Genomic DNA, 21,764 nt, shown 5'->3' on the forward strand with positions numbered 1-21,764 from the left:
AATCATTATAAATAAGAAGCGAGATTAATCTGAAAATTTAGATTTTTGTTGACACCCCTAATGTCTATATTTGGGGGGTTTTAGGCAATGTAAATGTAAAAAAAGAAGTTAACTACTGTGCAATAAAACTTACCCTTTGATCATGCGTGACAGGCTGGCAGTGAAACTTTATGGCACTTTTTAGCATGTTTTATTGTCATAAAAGGGTAAAAGGAAGTTAACAGGTAAAGGTTAAAACAGTAAGTTGTCGACTCGCCCCCTAATGAAATATAACAAATTAGAATATCGTAAGAGGCCAGTCACTGAACACTGCTCATCTTGCGACGCCCACTTCCTGTATTTTACTGAGAATTTTAGTGCTCATGTTCTTACAAAAACAAAGAAAAGTCAATTTAAAGGTCTGGAGTTAATCCTTTGGATGGGGTCTCTCCAGGGCAAAGACCCCCAAACTAATGGAGAGAATCACCAGGGATCCTTTACTTATATATTTTGTGTCTAAAATTGTGTTTCGAATTGTGCTTTCAAGGTTAACGTAATTAATCACAAAAATATTGCATTAAAAATTTATAAACGCAGATTAATTACACAATTTATTTGGACTGCGCATGGAACTGAAAGGCAGCACAGGTTGTTGTATGGTCAGTGATCAGGTTAATGTATACATCTGTGCAAAGATTAGTAAGAAGACTCTGACTGGCGTGCTGGTATTTGAAGTATATAAAAAAAATGTTTTGTGTATGACACTGAAAATAACGCTGCATTTGTTTAAAAATATTGGGATCTTTTTTCAAGTTAATTTGAATTATGCAACCAATTAATTTACTGTGATTTATTGTAGTAATGAAAATTGTAATATGTGATTAACCTGATTTAAAAAATGTACTGTTTGACAGTACTAGTTTTAAATCAAATTGGTCCTAAAGGTACCTTGTTAATCCGCGTTTTTTAAAATGAAGGGTAAGCTTATTTTTCTTCTGGTTGTTTATGTTGTGTCACAAAACCATCCATTTTTGAGAAAATACAGGGGAGACTATTAAAGGAATATTATTTAAAAATCTTATCAACTAAAAATTTCACAACCCGCCTGCAGTACCTCCCAGACCTCTACGGGGCACGGACCTCTTGTTTAAGGCCTCTGCTTTAAATACCCACTGAACTAAAGTCTCGCACAATTTGCTGTGATCTCATCAGATATGCGGAAGTTGTATTGCTATCCATGCATGTGCTTTTCGAACTTCAGGGTGTATGTTCTGCATTAGGGTACGTTTATATACAGCGGTACCTTGTGATACGAGATACCGTTCAACCAATATATCGTTCTGTGACGCAGCTCGTACCTTAAAAAAGTCTTATTGCAAAACAGTGTCGCCCATTGAAATTATTTAAAATTATTGTAATCTGTGTTTGCTCCACCACAAAACACCATCATTTTAACATGTAATATGCCTTTTATGAAGAAAGATTGACTTTTAGATAACAAATGTAGCAAAATCAATACAATAGATTGTACTACAAACAACATTACTTCTATAATGTAATGTGATAATAATGTACAGCATGCAACGATTGGGTCGCAATGCAGGGATAATTGGCGTGATTCAAATATGCAGAAGATAGCCAGGAGGCAGCTTGCAGGTAAAAAGTATTTAACTTACTACAAAACAAAAGACGAGAGCCACTAGGAAGTGCCCCAGAAGCATAGGGGAAGCTACTATATGCACATACAAAAGCCTAAAGGGGAACTGCACTTTTTTTGGGAGTTTTGTTTAGCGTTCACAATCCTTATGAGGGACAAGGAGACAAAAGATTTTTGGTTTTTTTGCACTTTAATTTGTAATAATCGGCTTGTTCTCAGTGGCTTGTAATGCAGCTAATAGGAGCAACCCATTCTGCCTCCAACTCACTTTAAATATGTATCCAAAAACCGCCAACAATACTTTCTTTACGTTCCGTAACCTGTATAATAACCAAGCTGTAGCGACTTTGTTATTGTAAGAGCGAACACTGAGGACCTCTATTTGTAGCGTAATAACTAGGGGTGTAAAAATGAATCTATTCAAATCAAAAAAACAATTTTACTTTAGAGATATCAATACATCGTTTGATGACCCTCTGGAACAATCTATATCTACGTCTAGGTATAGAGGTGGACGTCAAAGTCATGAATCGGTTGATTGGAGCTCTGCTACTAAATATTGCTGCTCTAATCTTGCAAGGCTTCTCTTGTGATGTCATACGAGAGGAACGTTCTTGTTTGCGACCTACAATAAAACAGAGCAACATGGCAGACAGCACGGAAAGAGTTTTACAAACAATGCAAATATTAAATCTTAAGTGTGGTCAATGTTTGGATTTTATAAAAAAGAATGGTCAGTTGGATAAAAGTAAGGCCATTTGTAAAGTTTGCAAAGCAGCGATTAAGTAGCAGAAGCACGACCAATCTGATCACCCACATGTTGTGACAGCATGGATACACTCAAGTGGGCAATGAGGGAGCTAGAGATGCTAATCCTAGCAGAGCTACCAACTGGCAAGACAAGAGCTGCGTTTTCATTGCAGTTTTTTGCAAAATAAAAACTATATTTCTAAAATTTCGATAAAGTACATTTGCGACTTGTAGGTGTTTCCATTAAAGGGTGTTTTGCATCATGAGCTGTAATTCTCGTAAACTCTCATAAAGCAAGACTCCACTTTGAGGAAGATATTTCAGCCACTGCTCTGTGATGTCAATAGATGACGAAAGCAACTATTGATCGGGCATATGGGTCTCTCTGAGCCTGCGGGTTAGCCTCTATTGCGGGGAAGGGACCCCCAAGACCGCCCAATTCATCAGTGCTCGCCCCCGGCTGACCGATCAGAAGCGAAATCAAGATGACCCGACTGCCCTGGTTGTCCAGCATGAGCACCCCGCCCCGTCGGTTGGGTGTTTAGGTGCCTTCTAAATGCGAAAAAAGTGTTTTCATCATGATTTTGCAAAAAAATTCTATATCAAAATGTCTCAAAAACCACCTCATGAGAGCGCAAAAATGTTTTAGCGATATTTGAGAGTTTTTTCAAAATGTTTCCATTACTAGTTTTTTATTGCGATATTTAGGTTTTGCGCATTTTCTAGGGGTAGTGGAAACACAGCTAAGGACACTGATTTGAAAGACTTTCAGCCCCAACTTAGCGAGAACTCCGCGAGGTAAACACAACATAGACTTCACTGTTCATTGTGCTAAAGCCCTCGCTGCACAGTAACCAGCAGAAAGGCACTTTGAAAAGTATTTTAGCTTCTAGAATAAGGCTGCTGCTTAGTTTTCTTTGTGGCACTTCATTGTATCTTGCACTTCTGTGGTGTTATAACTGAGTATGTACACCGAGTACTGGTATTTTTTTGTACTGGTTCCTAATTGGGTCGGCCCTCCTGTACCGTAAAGATTCTGTACTAATTATACTGCTATTTGTATTTTTTTGTTCAGCTGACCGTCGTAATTATGACACACTGTCACATTCGGTTCAGCTGCTGCTGCTACGCATAACAAATCAGCTTGGAATAACTACCAATAAGAAGAAACACCTCTAAAAATTTTGTCACACCTCTGTTTACCCTTAAAAGTCCCTCAAATTCACGCATGCTAATAAAAGTTATACGGTTTCAAGTGAACGCCACTTAACTCACAACCCCCGCTACCGAGCTATATCAACCTTCCTCATAACCATCCAGTAATTTACAGGCCATTATTAATCCAAACAAATATGTAAAAAATGTTATACAATAATAATAATAATACATTTCTATGAAGTAAGAAAGCATCCGCTGACAGGTCTCGAGCCGCCGTCTAACATTACCCCATCGAGGCGCGCTTGGGTGGCATCAAAACACACCTTGTGTTTCAGTTTCTTCTGTCTCTTGACTCTAAACCAGACGATTGAGCATCACACTTGATCACTGAGTCATTTTATTTTTATTGTTTACACTACACAGACATTTACATGGTTGGTAGCCGTCACCACTCAATATAGCCTCTGGTCCGTTTATCATATACGTTTGTGTGCAACATAAACAAAAAAAATATTTCTATTGTTACAAAATACTCACACACTTAACATGCTAATTGGTTGTATTAATTTACATGATATATTTGATATGATATATCATGTAAAAGGTATGTGCTCTGCACATGAATGCTATACATAAATAATATTTCCAGCTGAGTGTAATTGTAATGATTAAAAACAGAGTGATTAATCAGTGTGCTCTTTATAAGATTATGTCATAACAACTGCATGAGCAAACATAGTTGACTTGTTTAAGACCTAAAAAGTAGGTGTTGATAAAAGGCTTCCCTGCTGTGAGATGTTAAATCATATTGTTGTAATAAAAAATGGTAATACAAATGCATTTTTTCCCCACATCTTTATTTACACCGATTAATGTTGTACCAATAGGAGTAGCGATAAATACCGATATCAATAAGGGTATCGTATCGATACAATCTTAACGCTATACATCCCAAGTTATTGTCAGGACTTGATCAAAAATAGGACTCAGATGCAGAGTGGAGAACAATGAGGCAGGCTTTTATTTTGAATGTTTACTTTACACCTCCTGAGTCAGGGCAATACAATAACAACTATAAATTGACAACCAGGCGAAAAGGTTTCACAAAAGGTGAACAAACCGAAAATCACTCCGAAAGGAGGAAACAAAAATATCTATATCTAACTATACTTAGCGAGGAATATAACTATGAAATGTATCAACAACAAAAAACGCTCCAAAAGGAGGGAGAAACAATGGGCTATAGCAGTGATCCCCAACCAACGGGCCGCACAAGAAATAAAAAAATATATATATATGTATATATTGTAGCGGTTGATTTAAGGACATAATTCACCACACCTGTTATTTATCTTTGTCATCATCATTCACTGTACTGTTCTATTGTGCACATGACAATGTGGTTCTTTATGACAATGTGGTTCTTTGTGTGTTGTTAAGAGCGAGTAATTCGGCGCGGCCCCTTTAAGTGGCCGTCAGTACATTCTCACAAAGGTGGGGGTTTGTTGTTCCCACGATATTTGAGTGTTGTGATGAAAGCGTTCATTCTTGCTTGTGCTTTTCTTGAATAAACGACGCACACGTTTTTGTGTGTCAACTATATTTCAAGTTGTCTAGCCTTCACGCTACGAGCACAACACTGGTGACCCCGACGCTTCACTGAACGGATTCAGTGATTTTTTTTTATCGACCATGACGGCGAATGCGGTTTCTCTAAAGCTGCCCGAGTTCTGGGAAACTTCTGCGACCGCATGGTTTGCCCAGGCCGAGGCACAGTTTGCCCTGCGTGGTATCACCGAGGACGACACTAAGTTTTATTATGTCGTGTCCTCCCTCGGCAACGCGACGGCGACCAAAGTGGTTAACGCCATTACGCACCCACCGGAGAGGAACAAGTACCGCACGTTGAAGGCTCACCTCTTACAGACATTTCATCTTTCCGACGCGGAGCGAGCTAACCGCCTTTTTTCGTTGCAGGGGCTTGGCGATTGCAAGCCCTCTGAACTAATGAACAACATGCTAGGACTCTTAGGTGAGCACACACCTGGATTCTTCTTCGTGCAGTATTTCCTGAGACTCCTGCCTACTCAGTTGCGGGCTGCTATAGCCAACACCACCATTTTGGACTGCCGCGAACTAGCTGCTGAAGCTGATAAGTTTTTTTTAGCTTCCCAACCGGCCTATGTGGCTGCATTGCTTCCGGCTGAGACAGAAAGACCCGTGGCAGATTTTTCCACTCTCGCTGCTGCTGCTGCTGCTGCTGCTGCGCCCCCCAGGCGGCAACCGGATTCTGGACTATGTTTTTTCCACGCAAAGTTCGGGACCAAAGCTAGGCGGTGCCGTCCCCCGTGCAGTTTTTGTGGACCGCCGCCGGGAAACGCCGGGGCCGGCGCTCAGCAGTGGCCATGAGCGTCGGCAGTACTGGCAGGCTGCTCTTCATCCAGGACTCCCTCTCTTGACGACGGTTCCTGTGTGACACCGGCGCGCAGAAGAGCGTCCTGCCAGCATCAAGGTTGGACATGCTGTCTGAGTCACATGGCCCCCCCATGGAAGCGGCCAATGGCAGCCCTATCCGCACTTATGGAATACGGTACGTGGAACTGTGTTTTGGTGGACAGCGTTTCAGTTGGAACTTTGTGACTGCTAAAGTGACGGTGCCGGTCATCGGTGCAGATTTTCTCTGTGCTTTCGGCCTCCTTGTGGATGTAAAAAACAGGCGTTTGGTGGATGCGATTACGTTCTGCTCGTACAAGTGCAGTCTCAGCGCGACGGACTCCATCAGGCTTTCCAGCATGCTACCCACCGCAGACGTTTTTCTGCGCCTCCTCGCTGATTTCCCGACCCTGGCGCAGCCCATGTTCTTGTCATCTACTGCCAAGCATGGTGTGGAACACCACATTGCCACCACGGGCCCCCCTGTGCACGCACGAGCCCGGCGCCTGGACCCTGCTAAGCTCTCCATCGCTAAAGCTGAATTTAAGACCATGGAACGCCTCGGGATCATTCGCCGCTCAGACAGCCCGTGGGCGTCGCCCCTCCACATGGTGGAGAAGCCCGGAGGTGGTTGGCGGCCATGCGGTGATTACCGCAGACTCAACGAGGCGACTACCCCGGACCGTTATCCGGTACCCCACATACAAGACTTTTCCGCCCACCTCGCTGGGAAAACTGTTTTCTAAGGTAGATCTTGTCCGGGGCTATCATCAAGTGCCGGTCCACCCCTCTGACATCCCGAAAACAGCGGTCATCACCCCATTTGGACTGTTTGAATTTTTACGTATGCCTTTTGGCCTTAAGAGTGCAGCACAAACTTTCCAGCGGTTGATGGACTCTGTTTTACGTGACTTGCCGTTTCTGTTTGTCTATTTGGACGATATCCTGGTCGCGAGCACCTCTCAGGCCGAGCATGTGACCCACCTCAGGTCCCTTTTTCAGCGCCTTAGCCAACACGGTCTCATTGTTAACCCAGCTAAGAGCCAGTTCGGGTTGTCTGTGATCGACTTCCTCGGACATCGTGTCACGGAGTGCGGGGCAGTTCCCCTCCCAACGAAGGTTGCGGCCATCGCAAACTTCCCCCGCCCACTCACGGTTAAGGCTCTTCAGGAGTTCCTTGGCATGGTAAATTTTTACCATCGTTTCATTCCCCGGGCAGCTGACGTCATGCGGCCGCTGTATGATGCTCTTAAAGGAGCTGCTCCCAAGCACACGGTGGACTGGTCTGACGCGCGGCACAGTGCTTTTGTGGGGGTCAAGTCTGCTCTCGCTAACGCTACCCTGCTGGCACACCCATTACCCAATGCTCCTATTGCAATTACCACAGACGCGTCAGACTATGCTGTAGGTGCAGTGCATGAGCAGTGGGCGGGTGGCACTTGGCAACCTTTGGCTTTCTTTAGCAGGCAGTTGCGCCCCTGCGAGCGGAAATATAGCACATTTGACCGTGAGCTCCTTGGCCTCTATCTGGCCATACGCCATTTCCGTTCGTTGCTTGAAGGCCGGCCTTTCACAGCTTTTGTGGACCACAAACCCCTCACTTTCGCGATGGCCAAGACGGCTGAACCGTGGTCGGCTCGGCAACAGAGGCACCTCTCCTACGTCTCAGAGTTCACGACGGACATCCAGCACCTTGCTGGTAAAAGCAATGTCGTGGCTGATTGCCTTTCCCGAGCCGTCGCGAGCGCTGTCCATGTGGGGCTCGATTTTGCACAAATGGCAGTTGACCAGGCCGACGACCCGGACATCCAAGCACTGAAGGCTGCAGCCACAGGGCTACGGTTGTCTGTGGTCCCATTTGAGGACACAGGGGTTACGCTCCTTTGTGACGTCGCTACCGGTCGGCCGCGGCCCCTTGTGCCTGCCATTTGGAGGCGGCGCGTGTTCAACTCCATCCATGGCCTTTCCCACCCTGGGAGGAAACCTTCCCAGCGGCTGGTTGCTGCAAAATTTGTCTGGCGTGGACTGAAAAAAGATGTTAGGGACTGGGTTTCCACATGTGTGGCATGCCAGCGCTCAAAGGTGCACTGCCACACGCGGGCCCCACTGGCACCGTTTACGGTTCCGGAGCGCCGTTTTGACCATGTCAATGTGGACCTGGTCGGGCCTCTCCCATCCTCACGCGGCTGCACATACCTCCTCACGATGGTCGACAGGACCACCCGTTGGCCGGAGGCAGTACCTCTGACGTCCGCCACCTCCGTGGAGGTGGCGCGCGCGTTCATTGGTACGTGGGTTGCCCGTTTCGGTACCCCATCGGACATATCATCCGACCGGGGCTCTCAGTTCACTTCCGAGCTCTGGGCCGCTGTGGCCGAGAGCTTGGGTGTGAAACTCCACCACACGACGGCGTATCACCCGCAGGCCAATGGTATGTGTGACCGATTTCACAGGTCCATGAAGGCAGCGCTCAGGGCATCCCTGAAGGACAGCGCTTGGGTAGACAAGCTCCCTTGGGTGATGCTGGGGCTTCGGACTGCCCCCAAGGAAGACTTGCAATCTTCCTCGGCAGAGTTGGTTTATGGCCAGCCCCTGCGAGTGCCAGGGGACTTTATTCCTAGCACGACGGCACCTTGGTCCGCCAGTAAGCAGCGAGCTGCTCTCCTCGATGCCGCCAAGGGTTTTGCCCCCATCCCCACTTCTGAACACGGCCTTACGCCGTCTCATCTTCCCGTTTCCTTAAGGGGAGCGGCGTTTGTTTTTGTCCGCCACGACGCCCACCACGGCCCCCTTCAGCCTCCTTACGATGGGCCATTTCGCGTCCTAGAGAGCGGAGACAAGCATTTTCTGTTGGACATCGGGGGTCGGTCTGAAAAGATCACGGTGGACCGGCTGAAAGCGGCCCACTTGGATCTTAGTCAGCCGGTTACCACGGCCGTACCCCCGCGCCGGGGTCGTCCGCCCGCTCTACCTAGGCCCCAAGATGATGTTATGCATCCTTCTACGCAGGCCCCCGGGACCTTAGACAGTACAGATACCCTTCCGGTCCCCCCTGTTGACTCCCCGGCGTTAGTACCAGTACGGTGCACCCGGTCTGGTCGGCCCGTCCGTGCCCCTGTCCATTGACAGTTTGTTTTTCTTCGTGATGGCAAATTCTGGGGGGATGTGTGTAGCGGTTGATTTAAGGACATAATTCACCACACCTGTTATTTATCTTTGTCATCATCATTCACTGTACTGTTCTATTGTGCACATGACAATGTGGTTCTTTATGACAATGTGGTTCTTTGTGTGTTGTTAAGAGCGAGTAATTCGGCGCGGCCCCTTTAAGTGGCCGTCAGTACATTCTCACAAAGGTGGGGGTTTGTTGTTCCCGCGATATTTGAGTGTTGTGATGAAAGAGTTCATTCTTGCTTGTGCTTTTCTTGAATAAACGACGCACACGTTTTTGTGTGTCAACTATATTTCAAGTTGTCTAGCCTTCACGCTACGAGCACAACAATATATTTTTTTATTTATATTTCTGGTTCCTACATTATATATCAATATAGATCAATACAGTCTGCAGGGATACAGTCCGTAAGCACACATGATTGTATTTTTTTATGACCAAAAAAATAAATAAAATAATGCACATTTTCAAGCGTTGACCGGTCCGCAGTTACAAAAAGGTTGGGGACCACTGGGCTATAGAACTTCTACACTGTTTCCGATCTAGAAAAATAGTTAACAAAAATTAACTCAAAAAGAGGAAAAGAAGGAACTGTAAGAATAAACTGAACTCACCACTTTGACTTGAAACGTAATAAACCAAAAATCGCTCTGTTTAAGAGGAGAAAAGAAAACTCAAATTACCACCAAGGAAATTCAGGATCAAGATACTCAAAGGTTTGGGCATGAGGCTGAAGATGCACGAAGCAACGAGACATTCTGGGAGAGAACAGAGGGAGACGCGGACTATAAGACACATGGGGTTAATGGGGAACAGGTGGAAACAATCAGGGATCAGGGACGTCAGACTGATGACACAAAAAGAAAGCAAGTGACCTGAATCGAGAAGAGATTTATTTTTCAAACTAAAACATGAAATTCACATGACAAAACCCAAGACAAGAACTCCCTTACCGCGGTGTGACAGTTATAACAACTGTACTTAATGCAGAGCTTGCTTTTCTCTGTATTTAAAGTTAAAGTACCAATGATTGTCACACACACACAGGGGCGGATTAAGAAATTTTGGCCCCCTGGGCCTGACATGGTCTTGGCCCCTCAACCCCCCGCGCGTGTGGGCGCACACACACGCACGCACTATGCAAGAAATACTGTATACTGTGAACAGACATGCACACTGTACTGTACAGAAGAGTGCACATACTGCACACACACTATTAGGTATACCACACAGACACTGACAAGCACAGGTTTCACACAGACACAGGGGGAGGGGATAAATGGCCTAAAAATAAACATTTTTGAAAATGATTACGCCCACTTCAGTGATGGTGCATTGGGTCATTTGAGAGATATTATGTATTGGAAGTTGGTAGCTATCATGAAATAAACCCCCCAACCCACCCAAAAAACTAAATCGGACATGATTTTTGCCCCCTTTTCCTCCCTTCTATCATTAAAAATAAAATAATATCTTAGGAAAACACATTGGCATAACGGCAGCTGTGCAGCAAATTGAGGCTCAAAGTCTGTATCTATTTGTGGTTAAGCTTGAGGAGAAGGAGAAAGGTAAAATGATAACATGCATCGGAGAGCACCACAAAGAAAGGTGTAGGCCAGTTCATGGTACAAGGGCTGCATGCAGGTCAATATAGCCCATTTCCAAGAATGCTATAGTGGCTGGACAGGCACTGGACATGTCCTGAACTCAGTGTCAGACGTGGCTGCCGAATACTTGGATGAAGTGAAGCAGCTGACAGATCTCATGCTGCCCCATCTGAAGACTGTCCTGGCCAGGCAGAGGATGGATGAGGAGACCTTCCCAATGGACCCTGTCAGTGAACAGGCTAGTAACATTGATGGCACCCCTGTGCACAACATTGGGATGGAGAGACAATGTGGCAAGGTGGACTACAAACTGAAGAAGTTGGGCACACTGAACGCAGTCAATAGGTCAATAATTTTACAGAAGAGCCAGGAGCTTCAGAGGTTTCAAGGCAGCAGCACAAGCAAAAAGGGAGGTTGAACTCAACTGGAGTAAATTCATGAAGGCAAAATTCGAGAGTAGGGCAGATGAGAAACAAGAGATGGCTCAAAGAAAGGAGAGTAAGAGACTAGACATGCTGGACACACTGAAATCTTTTGATGGCCCCTTCACGATAGTGGGGAAGTTGAAAAGTTCCTTGTGGATGAAAGTCTGCACAAGAATGCAAAGCTGCAGAGAATGAAGCTTGAGGTTCAGTTTGCCAGAGAAAGCACCAAGCTTCTGCCTAAAGTCAATCCTATCTTCACAATCCAGGTGACACTTCCCAGAAATGGCAAAAGTGCAATTCTCCAAGTCATAATGGATACTTAGAATTTTATGGTGGTGGTAAGTATTCATGAAAACAGGTAGCCTAACATTAGTGAATGGGTGAATTCTGGAAATAACCTAAAAATCTTACACAGTGCACCTTTAAGCAAGGGGTTTCTTTCGTGCTTTCAATTTTGCAAAATCATCCACCACATCATTGAAGTCCAACTCTCTTGTCAGCTCACTCTCAATTGCCATTAGAGATAACGCATTTAATCTTTTCTGAGTCATTCTTGTGCGCAGCTCATTTTTTACTCTTGACAAAAGAGAGAATGAGCGTTCTCCCTCACAGTTACTGACCGGTAGAGTGAGAAAAATCTGTAGCGCAATGTATGTATTAGGAAACGTAGGCTGTAGTCCAAAATGTATTATTGTTTTGAGCAGTCCTGAAGGGGTCCTCTCCTCATCAGTGTTGTTGAGCTGTATAAAAGATTTGAACTGTATAAGCTCCTGTCCAAGACTTTCATTGAGGTCAGATGGGTATGATTCAGTGAGAATCTTGGCCTTGTGAAGGACTGAAGCATTGGACTCTGTATCCAAAGAGAAAAGGACACTGAACAAATTGTTCAGATGTTTGTAGGCCTCCAGACGGTGATTAAGGCTTGAACTCAGTTGATCAATAGAGGCAATAAATGTCTCTATTTGAAACAGTTGCCTTCCCTCAAGCACAACATCTGGGGATGCTGATTCATCAGCAAACTTTTTACGTTTCCTCGTCCGTTCAGCCCTGTAAGATGGGGTGCCACCCAACATGTTTAAGGCTTTCTGCTCAAAATGATCAAATAGATCTCTTTGGGAGAGAACAAAGGTGCGCAGAGATTCCAGCAATCTAACTGCTGTACCAAGGTCCATGTCTGCTTTTTGAAGTTGCAGACTTGTGGCCTGAAATCTGGACAGAACAGTGTCCCAAAAGCCTGCCATGAAGGCCATCTCAAGTGAATCCAGCTTCCGCACTAGACTGTCAGCTTCAGTTCGTGTGTCTCGTTTCTCTGTGTCATCAGTGGAAATAACCTGTAGTGCTGCTTTTATTTTACTGTAGTTCTGCCACAGTGCTTTGGTAGATTCTGCACGGCAACTCCAACGCGTGTTGGATAAAGCTTTAAGTGTGAGATCTATGTTGGAATTGCCAAATACCCTGTCCCATCGGTGTGTGGATGCAGTTGTGAAGTTGTAAATAGACTGAATCAAGTCAAAATACTTAGAGACTTCATTTCCACATCTGTCAATGCTGTTGACTCCCACCAAATTCAAAGAGTGAGCTGCACATGGAATATAGTGTATTAATGGGTTGCTTTTCTTTAAGTGAGCCTGCAACCCATTATACCTCCCTGACATGTTGCTGGCATTATCATAAGCCTGCCCCCTGCAATTTGACAGCTCTAACCCTAGATTTTCCAACACAGACATGACACAGTTAGCCAAACTTTCACCTGTATGGCTAGTAATGGGCTCAAAACCCACAAAGCGTTCAACAACACTGCCCTCTTTGCTAACAAAACGGAATATGAATGTCAATTGGTCCACATGAGATAAATCTGGGGTTGAATCCACAATGATAGAGTAGTATTTGCTTGCTTGCAGTTCATCTGCTATAGCCTGTTTGGTTTTTGCACCCATCAATTCAATGAATTCCTCACAAATGGTGGAGGACAGATATGAGGTATTACCTCGACCCATCTGCCCAAACTTTCTGATGTGATCCTTTAGAAAGGGATCAAATTCAGCCAGGACCTCCAGAATACCAAGGTAGTTCCCATTGAGAGGAGACCCTAACGATTCATTTTTACCCCTAAATGCAAGGCCCCTTTCTGCAAGGAATTTAATGACTGCAACAACTCTTTGTAACACCTGCCTCCAATAGCTGCTCTCTGCCTGAAACTGTTTGAACAGGTCTGCATCAACTGTGGCACCTTTGGCGCGGTTCAAGACTGCTTGCATGCAGGTTATGTGCTCAGCACTTCGCTCATGTTCACCAAATCTTTCTGAGTGTTTCCAATCACAATAGCCTGTCACAAAAGAATGCGTTTTTGGGGAAAACAGTTTGCATGCAAAGCAGTAAACATTACCAGTAGAGGGAGAGTACATCAGCCACTCTCTTTGTACTCGTTGTCCATTGGGCAAGTGTGAAGTAAAATGTTCATTGTTTAGGCATCGGGTTTTGCCTCCTAGCCCACTGTTCCTCACAGAAGCTGGATAATGGCTGTGACGGTTGTGAAATGATTTTGCACCTCTTTGAATAAGAACTTCCTTCATTGACTCAGTGAGGGTCTCAGCCCATTTAGCGGGATCACTAGGTAGAGTTGTCACTGTAGATGGTGTTGAAGAAAGATTCAGCTCATTTTCTATGCTGTCCAGAGGTGCAGTGACCTCACATTCATCCGAGCAACTGGCTACTGCTGAATTGGTTGAATCATAAGCATCAGAAGCATTTGGTTCAGTGTCTACACTTGTAGTGGTCTCAGGATCTTGGGAGCTACATGCTAGCTCAGGTGCATTGCTAACCTTAGCTGAATTTGCAGTAGCATTTATAGAATTGCTTTCAGCAGATGTCTTTGTACTGAAGAAGCTGGAGATATTTGGAACACTCTCAAGTAAAACTGATTCCTTTTTTTTCTTTTCTTGCTGAATTTTTTTTCTAGCTCCTCCACTTAAACGTTTATGATCCATATTTCCCTTCTTTCTTTGCACATTGGCTCTTTGCCTATCACAACAGATAAACCAACCATGTGTGTGTGTGTGTGTGTGTGTGTGTGTGTGTGTGTGTGTGTGTGTGTGTGTGTGTGTGTGTGTGTGTGTGTGAGTTTGTTTGTGTGTTTATGATCGGTGCTGCTTCCTTCAAGTGTGTGAGGTGATTTAGAAAACTAGCAACCCAGCATCAACACTCCAAAGCAGAGAATAACAGCTTACTAGCATAGACAATTGAGAGCAGAGAATCAACTGATTCGTCTGATAGACAGCAGGAGAGCAGAGTGGTCAGTGATGATCGAATCAAGAAAATGTCTAAATGGCAAGGGAACAGACTGATTTGTACTGAGGAGAAAGAGAGAGAGAGCCAATTACAGTGAAATATATTCCAAAAGAGCCAAGTGACTAGCTGAAGGCAGGGACAAATGCCTTGGAGTGACCAACAAGAGTGCAAAGTACCAAATGGCAAAATGTGGAAAGACCAACAGGCAGATCTGCTTTTACCTCTTATCTTCACAACCAAAAAGTTGCTAAATGATGTTTTCAGTCGCTAGCCAGGTATGGCCAAAAGACGCGAAATCTAGCGGCAAAGTCGGTCAATCACACTGACAGTGAAACAAATATTTTGAAAAGATAATAATTGTACACCTTTGTGCACTTTAGTCTTCTATCTAAATATTTTCACAAAGGACACCAAGGCAGCTTGCTAGCTATGATGGGAGCAACAATGTCTGATAGACAGCAGGAGAGCAGAGTGGTCAGTGATGATCCAATCAAGAAAATGTCTAAATGGCAAGGGAACAGACTGATTTGTACTGAGGAGAAAGAGAGAGCCAAGTACAGTTAAATATATTCCAGAGCCAAGTGACTAACTGAAGGCAAAGACAACAGCCAGATACCTTAGCAGAGACCAACAAGAATTCAAAGTACCTAATAGCAAGATGGCGAGACCAACACAATAAATTGTATTAGGATTTAATTTATTAACGTTAATCTTAACAGCCAAAAAGTTGCTGAATAATGTTTGTAGTCGCTAGCCAGGTATGCCCAAAACAAGAGTCGCTAAACCTAGCAGCAAAGTTGCTTAATTGCAACACACTCTAGGATTCAGGGGAATTAAGGATAATAAAGATATTAATTGTACAACTTTTTGTACTTTTTTTCTAGTTTTTTGAGTCGCCAGCCATGTATGGCCAAAAGTCGCTAATTGAATGCCAACGTTGCTTAATCGCCAACACACTGGGACTCACTGAAGGACTGACTGAATAAAAAAGATAATTAAGATAATTGTGTACTTTTCTCTTCTGATATTTTCTCTAAGGACCCCAAGCTATCTGCAAGCAGCAATAATGTCTGACAGACAGGAGAGCAGAGTGGTCAGTGATGAATGGCAAGGGAACAGGCTGATTTGTACTGAGGAGAAAGAGAGAGAGAGAGCCAATTACAGTGAAATATATTCCAAAAGAGCCAAGTGACTAGCTGAAGGCAGGGACAAATGCCTTGGAGTGACCAAGAAGAGTGCAAAGTACCAAATGGCAAAATGTGGGAAGACCAACAGGAAGATCTGCTTTTACCACTTATCTTCACAACCAAAAAGTCGCTAAATGATGTTTTTAGTCGCTAGCCAGGTATGGCCAAAAGACGCGAAATCTAGCGGCAAAGTCGGTCAATCACACAGTGAAACAAATAATTTTAAAAAGATAGTAATCGTACAATGTCTTGTACTTTTGTCTTCTTTCTTAATATTTCTCAAAGGACACCAAAATGTCGCTATCTGCAGGCAGCTTGCTAGCTATGATGGCAGCAACAATGTACCTTAGAGTGACTGACCAACAAGAGCTCAAAGTACCTAATGGCAAAATGTGGAGAGACAGACACAATAAATTGCATTAAGATGAAGAGAACTGTTGCTATTATTAATCTTAACATCAACCAGAAAGTCGCTAAATGTCACCAGCCAGGTATGGCCAAAAGTCGCTTAATTGGCCACACACAGTAACAGAGAAACTAACAAAAAAAAGATCATAAAGATAATAGTTGTACAACTGTGTGTACTTTTGTCTTCTTTCTAAATATTTTCCCAAAGGACACCAAAATGTTGCTATCTGCAGGCGGGAGCGTGCCTATGTTCCCCGGGTCCTATGTTCCCCGGTTGTTCCTGGGTCTTTGTATGCGACCGGGGAACTTAGGACCCTTTTTCTAAAAAAGGGTCCTATGTTCCCTGCATTGTATCTGGCGAAATTGCGAAATTGTGCCCTGACCAAAACCATCCCTAAACCTAACCTGTCACAGGGCGTTGTGGAGCACTTTTTTGGCGAAATTGTGCCCTGACCAAAACCATCCCTAAACCTAACCTGTCACAGGGCGTGCGGCAGCAGATAGAGCAACTCAAACGCGAACTTCCTTCCTTCGACAACTTAAACGCGTCTCTGTCATGCGTGTCTGCGTGCGTCTTACTTAGTCGCGCATTGGAAGCAGCGGGGAACATAGAACCCTTTTCTGGAAAAAGTGTTGTACGTTCCCCGCAGCGGGGAACATAGAACCCTTTTTTTTAAAAAGGGTCCTTAGTTCCCCGGTAGAGGGGAACATAGGACCCGGGTAACATAGGGACGGGGAACATAGGGATGACCCGCTGCAGGCAGCTTGCTAGCTATGATGGCAGCAACGATGTCTGCCAGACAGGAGAGAGTGGTCAGTGACGATCGAATCGAGAAAATGACAAAATGGGTCAAAGACCAAAAAGTTATTAACTGACAGCAGTGACAAATGTCAGACTGTAAACTTTCTCGAAAGAAAAGGACAAAATGGGAAGATGCTGATAATAACAGCAAAATGGAAAATATAAGAATTTCCAAGTAATGCTCAACTCAAGTGTGTGTGTGTGTGTGTGTGCGCGCGTTAAACTTCTTGTTGAATGATTTCAAATTATCTCTGAGTCTGAACTGAGGGAAAGGAAACCAAATTTTGAGCAGTCTCTCACGAGTTCAAAATACCAAATGAGGAGATTCTAAAAGAACAGACCGGTTTATGAAAGACTTGATGGGGGAGGGGCACAGCTAAGAATACTTGAGTGAGATTCTGTGATCCAAATTCGAGATAGAGCTTTTTGATAATGATAATTTGTCAGAGTAAGGTTGTGTAATCAAAATTTGAGAATGAGCTTTGTCAATCAATCAAGAATATTTGCATTAAGTTCTGTGATCAAAATTCAGAAACAACCTTTAATAATTGATAAAGAATATGTGAGTGAGGTTGTGTGATCCATCCAATTTGAGAATTAGCTTTGATAATAATGATTGAGAGCCTCTGGCCCTCTGTGGATCATGGCCGCGGGGCCAATTTTGCCTGGCCCCTTGGGGCCTCTGTGGGTCGTGGCCGCGGGGCCAAGTTGGCCTGGCCCCTTGGGGCCTCTGACCCTCTATGGATCGGGGCCAAGTTGGCCTGACCCCTCGGGGCCTCTGGCCCTCTATGGATCATGGCCGCGGGGCCAAGTTGGCCTGACCCCTTAGGACCTCAGGCCCTCTGTGGGTCGCGGCCGCGGGGCCAAGTTGACCTGGCCCCTTGGGGCCTCTTACCCTCTATGGATCGTGGCCGCGGGGCCAAGTTGACCTGGCCCCTTGGGGCCTCTGGCCTTCTGTGGCTCGCGGCCGCGGGGCCAAGTTGGCCTGGCCCTTTGGGGCCTCTGGCCTTCTGTGGGTCGTGGCCGCGGGGCCAAGTTGGCCTGGCCCCTTGGGGCCTCTGACCGTCTATGGATCGTGGCCGCGGGGCCAAGTTGACCTGGCCCCCTGGGGCCTCTGACCCTCTATGGATCGTGGCCGCGGGGCCAAGTTGGCCTGGCCCCTTGGGGCCTCTGACCGTCTATGGATCATGGCCGCGGGGCCATGTTGGCCTGGCCCCTTGGGGCCTCTGGCCCTCTGTGGGTCGCGGCCGCGGGGCCAAGTTGACCTGGCCCCTTGGGGCCTCTTACCCTCTATGGATCATGGCCGCGGGGCCAAGTTGGCCTGGCCCCTTGGGGCTTAAGATTATTATTTTTGCAAAAGTAGTTTTGCTTGGGTCGCGGCCGCGGGGCCAAGTTGGCCTGGCCCCTTGGGGCCTCTGGCCCCCTGGGCCTGGGCCCGGTAGGCCCGGTCATTAATCCACCTATGCACACACACTAGGTGTGATGAAATTATCCTCTGCATTTGACCCATCACCCTTGATCACCCCCTGGGAGGTGAGGGGAGCAGTGAGCAGCAGCAGTGGCCGCGCCCGGATTTTGGGGATTTAACCCCCAATTCCAACCCTTGATGCTGAGTGTCAACGACATGCTACGGCATTAACCATAAGCTAGGTTTTGCAACAGCACCCGAATGGCTTTTGAGTTTGTAATACACAGCACAATGTAATAGGACACCAATCTTTACTGACTAAAAAACATGAACAATCAAATTACAGTATCTGTAAAGTATAGGCGCACATTTCAGGTTTTGTTTGTACACAGCTAGTTTAAAAGTGTATGTACTGTAGTTGTAATAACAAGCATGAAGTGCTGAATGTATCATGATCAATAATATAGTGACTCACCCGATGGACAGTTGTGCGTTTGGTCCAGCTGGCCGGGGAGGTTCCATTTTATTTTGAGTAAGCACGCAATTTCTGTTGCCATAGCTCGGCTCCAAGGTTCACATTTGCAGCGTCAATTCAGGCCGACCTCACTCTCTCAGCTTCCGCATGCTCCAACATTTCAGCCTCTCTTCATGCTCGCTTCTATAACCAGTAGTTCATCCTCTGAATAATCAGGTTAAAAAAGATAAGGTTTTGAATCCTCATTTGTCCAGAAATAGCCATGTTCGTCAACTATTACCAAATCCATGATTAGAACACACACGAGTTTGTTGCCGGAAGTCGGAAGTGCATTTCTATGTGAACGGAAACAAATGCGCTGAGGAAATAAGTTTCGGTCATGCATAAAATGACCAAACTACGGTAAATATTATACATGTTACATATTGTTATGAATGTTTCTGTTACTATATTATATATATATATATATATATATATATATATATACTTGCAGCATGTATATAAAACGCCGATGGAGGGTTTTAAAGTTGTTTTATAGGGCTTTGAAAGCTACAATGGTGACTCACATTTGCCAAATCTTGCAAGCTTTTTTTATCATCTTTAGAATCTTAAAACTAAAATGATTGTAAAAAAAAAGTGCATTTCCCCTTTAACATGCTACAAAAATAACAAAAACAGAATGCTGGAGAATAACAGACTTACAAGACATCTCGCAAGGAAAACGTCCACAAAGTAAACAATGTCCCAACCACGGAAAGTAACACCAGCTCAAATAAATAAGCAAGATAACAACAAACTCAAAACAGGTGCGCTGCGATCCAAAGTAAAGTGGCTGCCTGATACTCAAAATGGAAGTGGAACTGTCAAAGTAAGGGTGCTGGACAGGACAGGAACTAAGCACAGAACAAAATAAAAACAAACCAGACACAAAATCGTCACGCAGGGCGTGACACGCCATTTGCCTTGTAAAGCGAACTTTTAAGATATCTCCTTCAAGCTGCTTCTCTTTCAAACACTCCATCAGCAGCTTCTCCATATTTTCATGGATAAATGTTTGCCGTTTAGATATTATTTTAACGTCCTTTACTGACTCATTCTGCTTTAGTATGGCGGAGACTGGCAGTGCTTTGCTTGAACTGCTTTACCATTTCAGCTACACACTACATCATGTTTTTGATGATTTATGTCTTTTATTCAAAGAATATGACAAGCTTCTTCTTAACACTGTCCTTCACTTTCACTTTGTTCTTTTTGGAAAACAAAGGGATGTCCATCTCTAGTTACAAGCTAAATCTAGCAAGGAAAACACTGTTTAAGGCAGATTTTACAAGGGTCACTACGCCAACTAGCGATGGAGAGGCTCGTAACCCCATTTTTTTAACACAACCCAAAGCACAACAACTTGTATCCCGAAAAACTAGTAAGCTGCAGTACTCGTATAGCAGGCTACCACTGTAATTACAATCTGGATGACTTGCATCAGTCTGTCAACAAGTGCATCTCAAAAAACAAAAAAAGTAAAAAATAAAAATTGAATGCTGACGTTTCACATCTCAGATACATGCATATTATTAAAATGCAATCGTAGCATCAAACGGAATGGGATGGATGTTGTGAGGTCTAAACAGTGTGTGTCATTTAGCACTTTGAGATTTCTATGGAATGTAAAGTGCATCACAAATAAAATGTATTATGAATATCTTTTTGTAGTTTTCCCAAATTGAAGGTGTCATAGAGAACTTCTACGGTGTTAAACCGAAGATCCAGTGTGTGCACCCTTCAAAGGTACAATTGTCTAAAAGCCGTACCTATTCAATTCCCCACTGAGTTCTAAAATTGTGCTGATGATTTGTGTTCTCCAGAATTCCGATGCTCAGACTTTGGGTCAGATCGAGATTTGTTTCAACTCTGACTTCTCGCTCGTGGATTGTGAAAAACTCCCACTTGAAGACCAGAGTTTTTCCAAAGCATCTATTTTCAGTGTCTGTGAACAGGACATCCCAGTTTACTACCCACCTCTTCGAAACATACTGTAGTGTTACTCATTTCGGCAGCAGTCTAATGTTATAACAGTCACCAATGTGGTTAGCTAGCACTTTGTATTCACGGGAGGAAATAAACAAACCGCCATTATTTCTTTGGTCCAGGAACTTACTGCACCGTTTATTCTGCGCATGCTCACAATACCATTTCAGTGCACGCAGGCACATGACATCACTGCGTAAGATATTAAACATGGCTTTGCTATTTATATTATTAAATGTCCTTAACACACAAACAAAAAAACACTAGTGTTTACAGTTGCACGCTAATTCTACACTCTTGGGAACCAATGCCTCTTTGTTTACCGATCAACTGTACTGTAAATTTGATCTTGCTATAAATTTCACAATGTCTTCTTAATAAGTCTACTGGTGTTGTTTGAGTGCTGTGTAATTGGATATGATGAGCTTTGGAATGTATTGCCTTTACTAAATGACATTAAAATATTTTAAACTCAGTGTGTGCTTTTGTCATTATTTTAGGGTTCAACATGCATTTACAGTCAATATGATTTCACTGGATCTACATTCACTGGCCCTTTCATCAAGTTCACCTGCACAACCTAATGAGACCCAACACATCATACAATGATAATACGGTCCAATATGGATTGAGAATCTAAAAATGTGTTTGTTACTGTGATTGCCATTTCCAGGGGCATGTAGAAGCGTACTGTAGAACCGTCCCATGGGATGTTGAATTGGAAGTATTATTTCTTTGTCCAGGAACTTACTGCACCGTTTATTCTGCGCGTGCTCACAATACCATTTCAGTGCACGCAGGCACATGACGTCACTGCGTAAGATATTCAACATGGCTTTGCTATTTATATTATTAAATGCGCTTAACACTCCCACTCAAAGACATGTTTATAGCTATCTATAATGGTAAACAAAAACCAAAAAATACATAACTCCAAAATAAAACATTTTGGCATTTTGGTTAACACTTCAAACACATTTACATCTGCCA

The 21,764-nt window shown here is 44.2% G+C and overlaps 1 protein-coding gene across 2 annotated transcripts in view; it reads left to right on the forward strand.

Moving 5' to 3' along the window:
• Nucleotides 1-21,256, forward strand: part of rnaset2 (ribonuclease T2) — a 33,414-nt gene extending 12,158 nt beyond the window's left edge. The window contains exons 9-10 of one of the 2 annotated variants that reach the window (XM_062026374.1): nt 20,460-20,534; nt 20,612-21,255. In XM_062026374.1, coding sequence (XP_061882358.1) covers nt 20,460-20,534; nt 20,612-20,785 — 249 coding nt within the window. In that variant the 3' untranslated portion in view covers nt 20,786-21,255. Of the gene's footprint in view, nt 1-20,459; nt 20,535-20,611 lie in introns of both variants that reach the window. The other variant, XM_062026366.1, reaches the window with a different exon arrangement.
• The last annotated feature ends 508 nt before the right edge of the window (nt 21,257-21,764 follow it).

This window comes from Entelurus aequoreus, linkage group LG02 (assembly GCF_033978785.1).
Source record: "Entelurus aequoreus isolate RoL-2023_Sb linkage group LG02, RoL_Eaeq_v1.1, whole genome shotgun sequence".
Lineage (NCBI taxonomy): Eukaryota > Metazoa > Chordata > Actinopteri > Syngnathiformes > Syngnathidae > Entelurus > Entelurus aequoreus.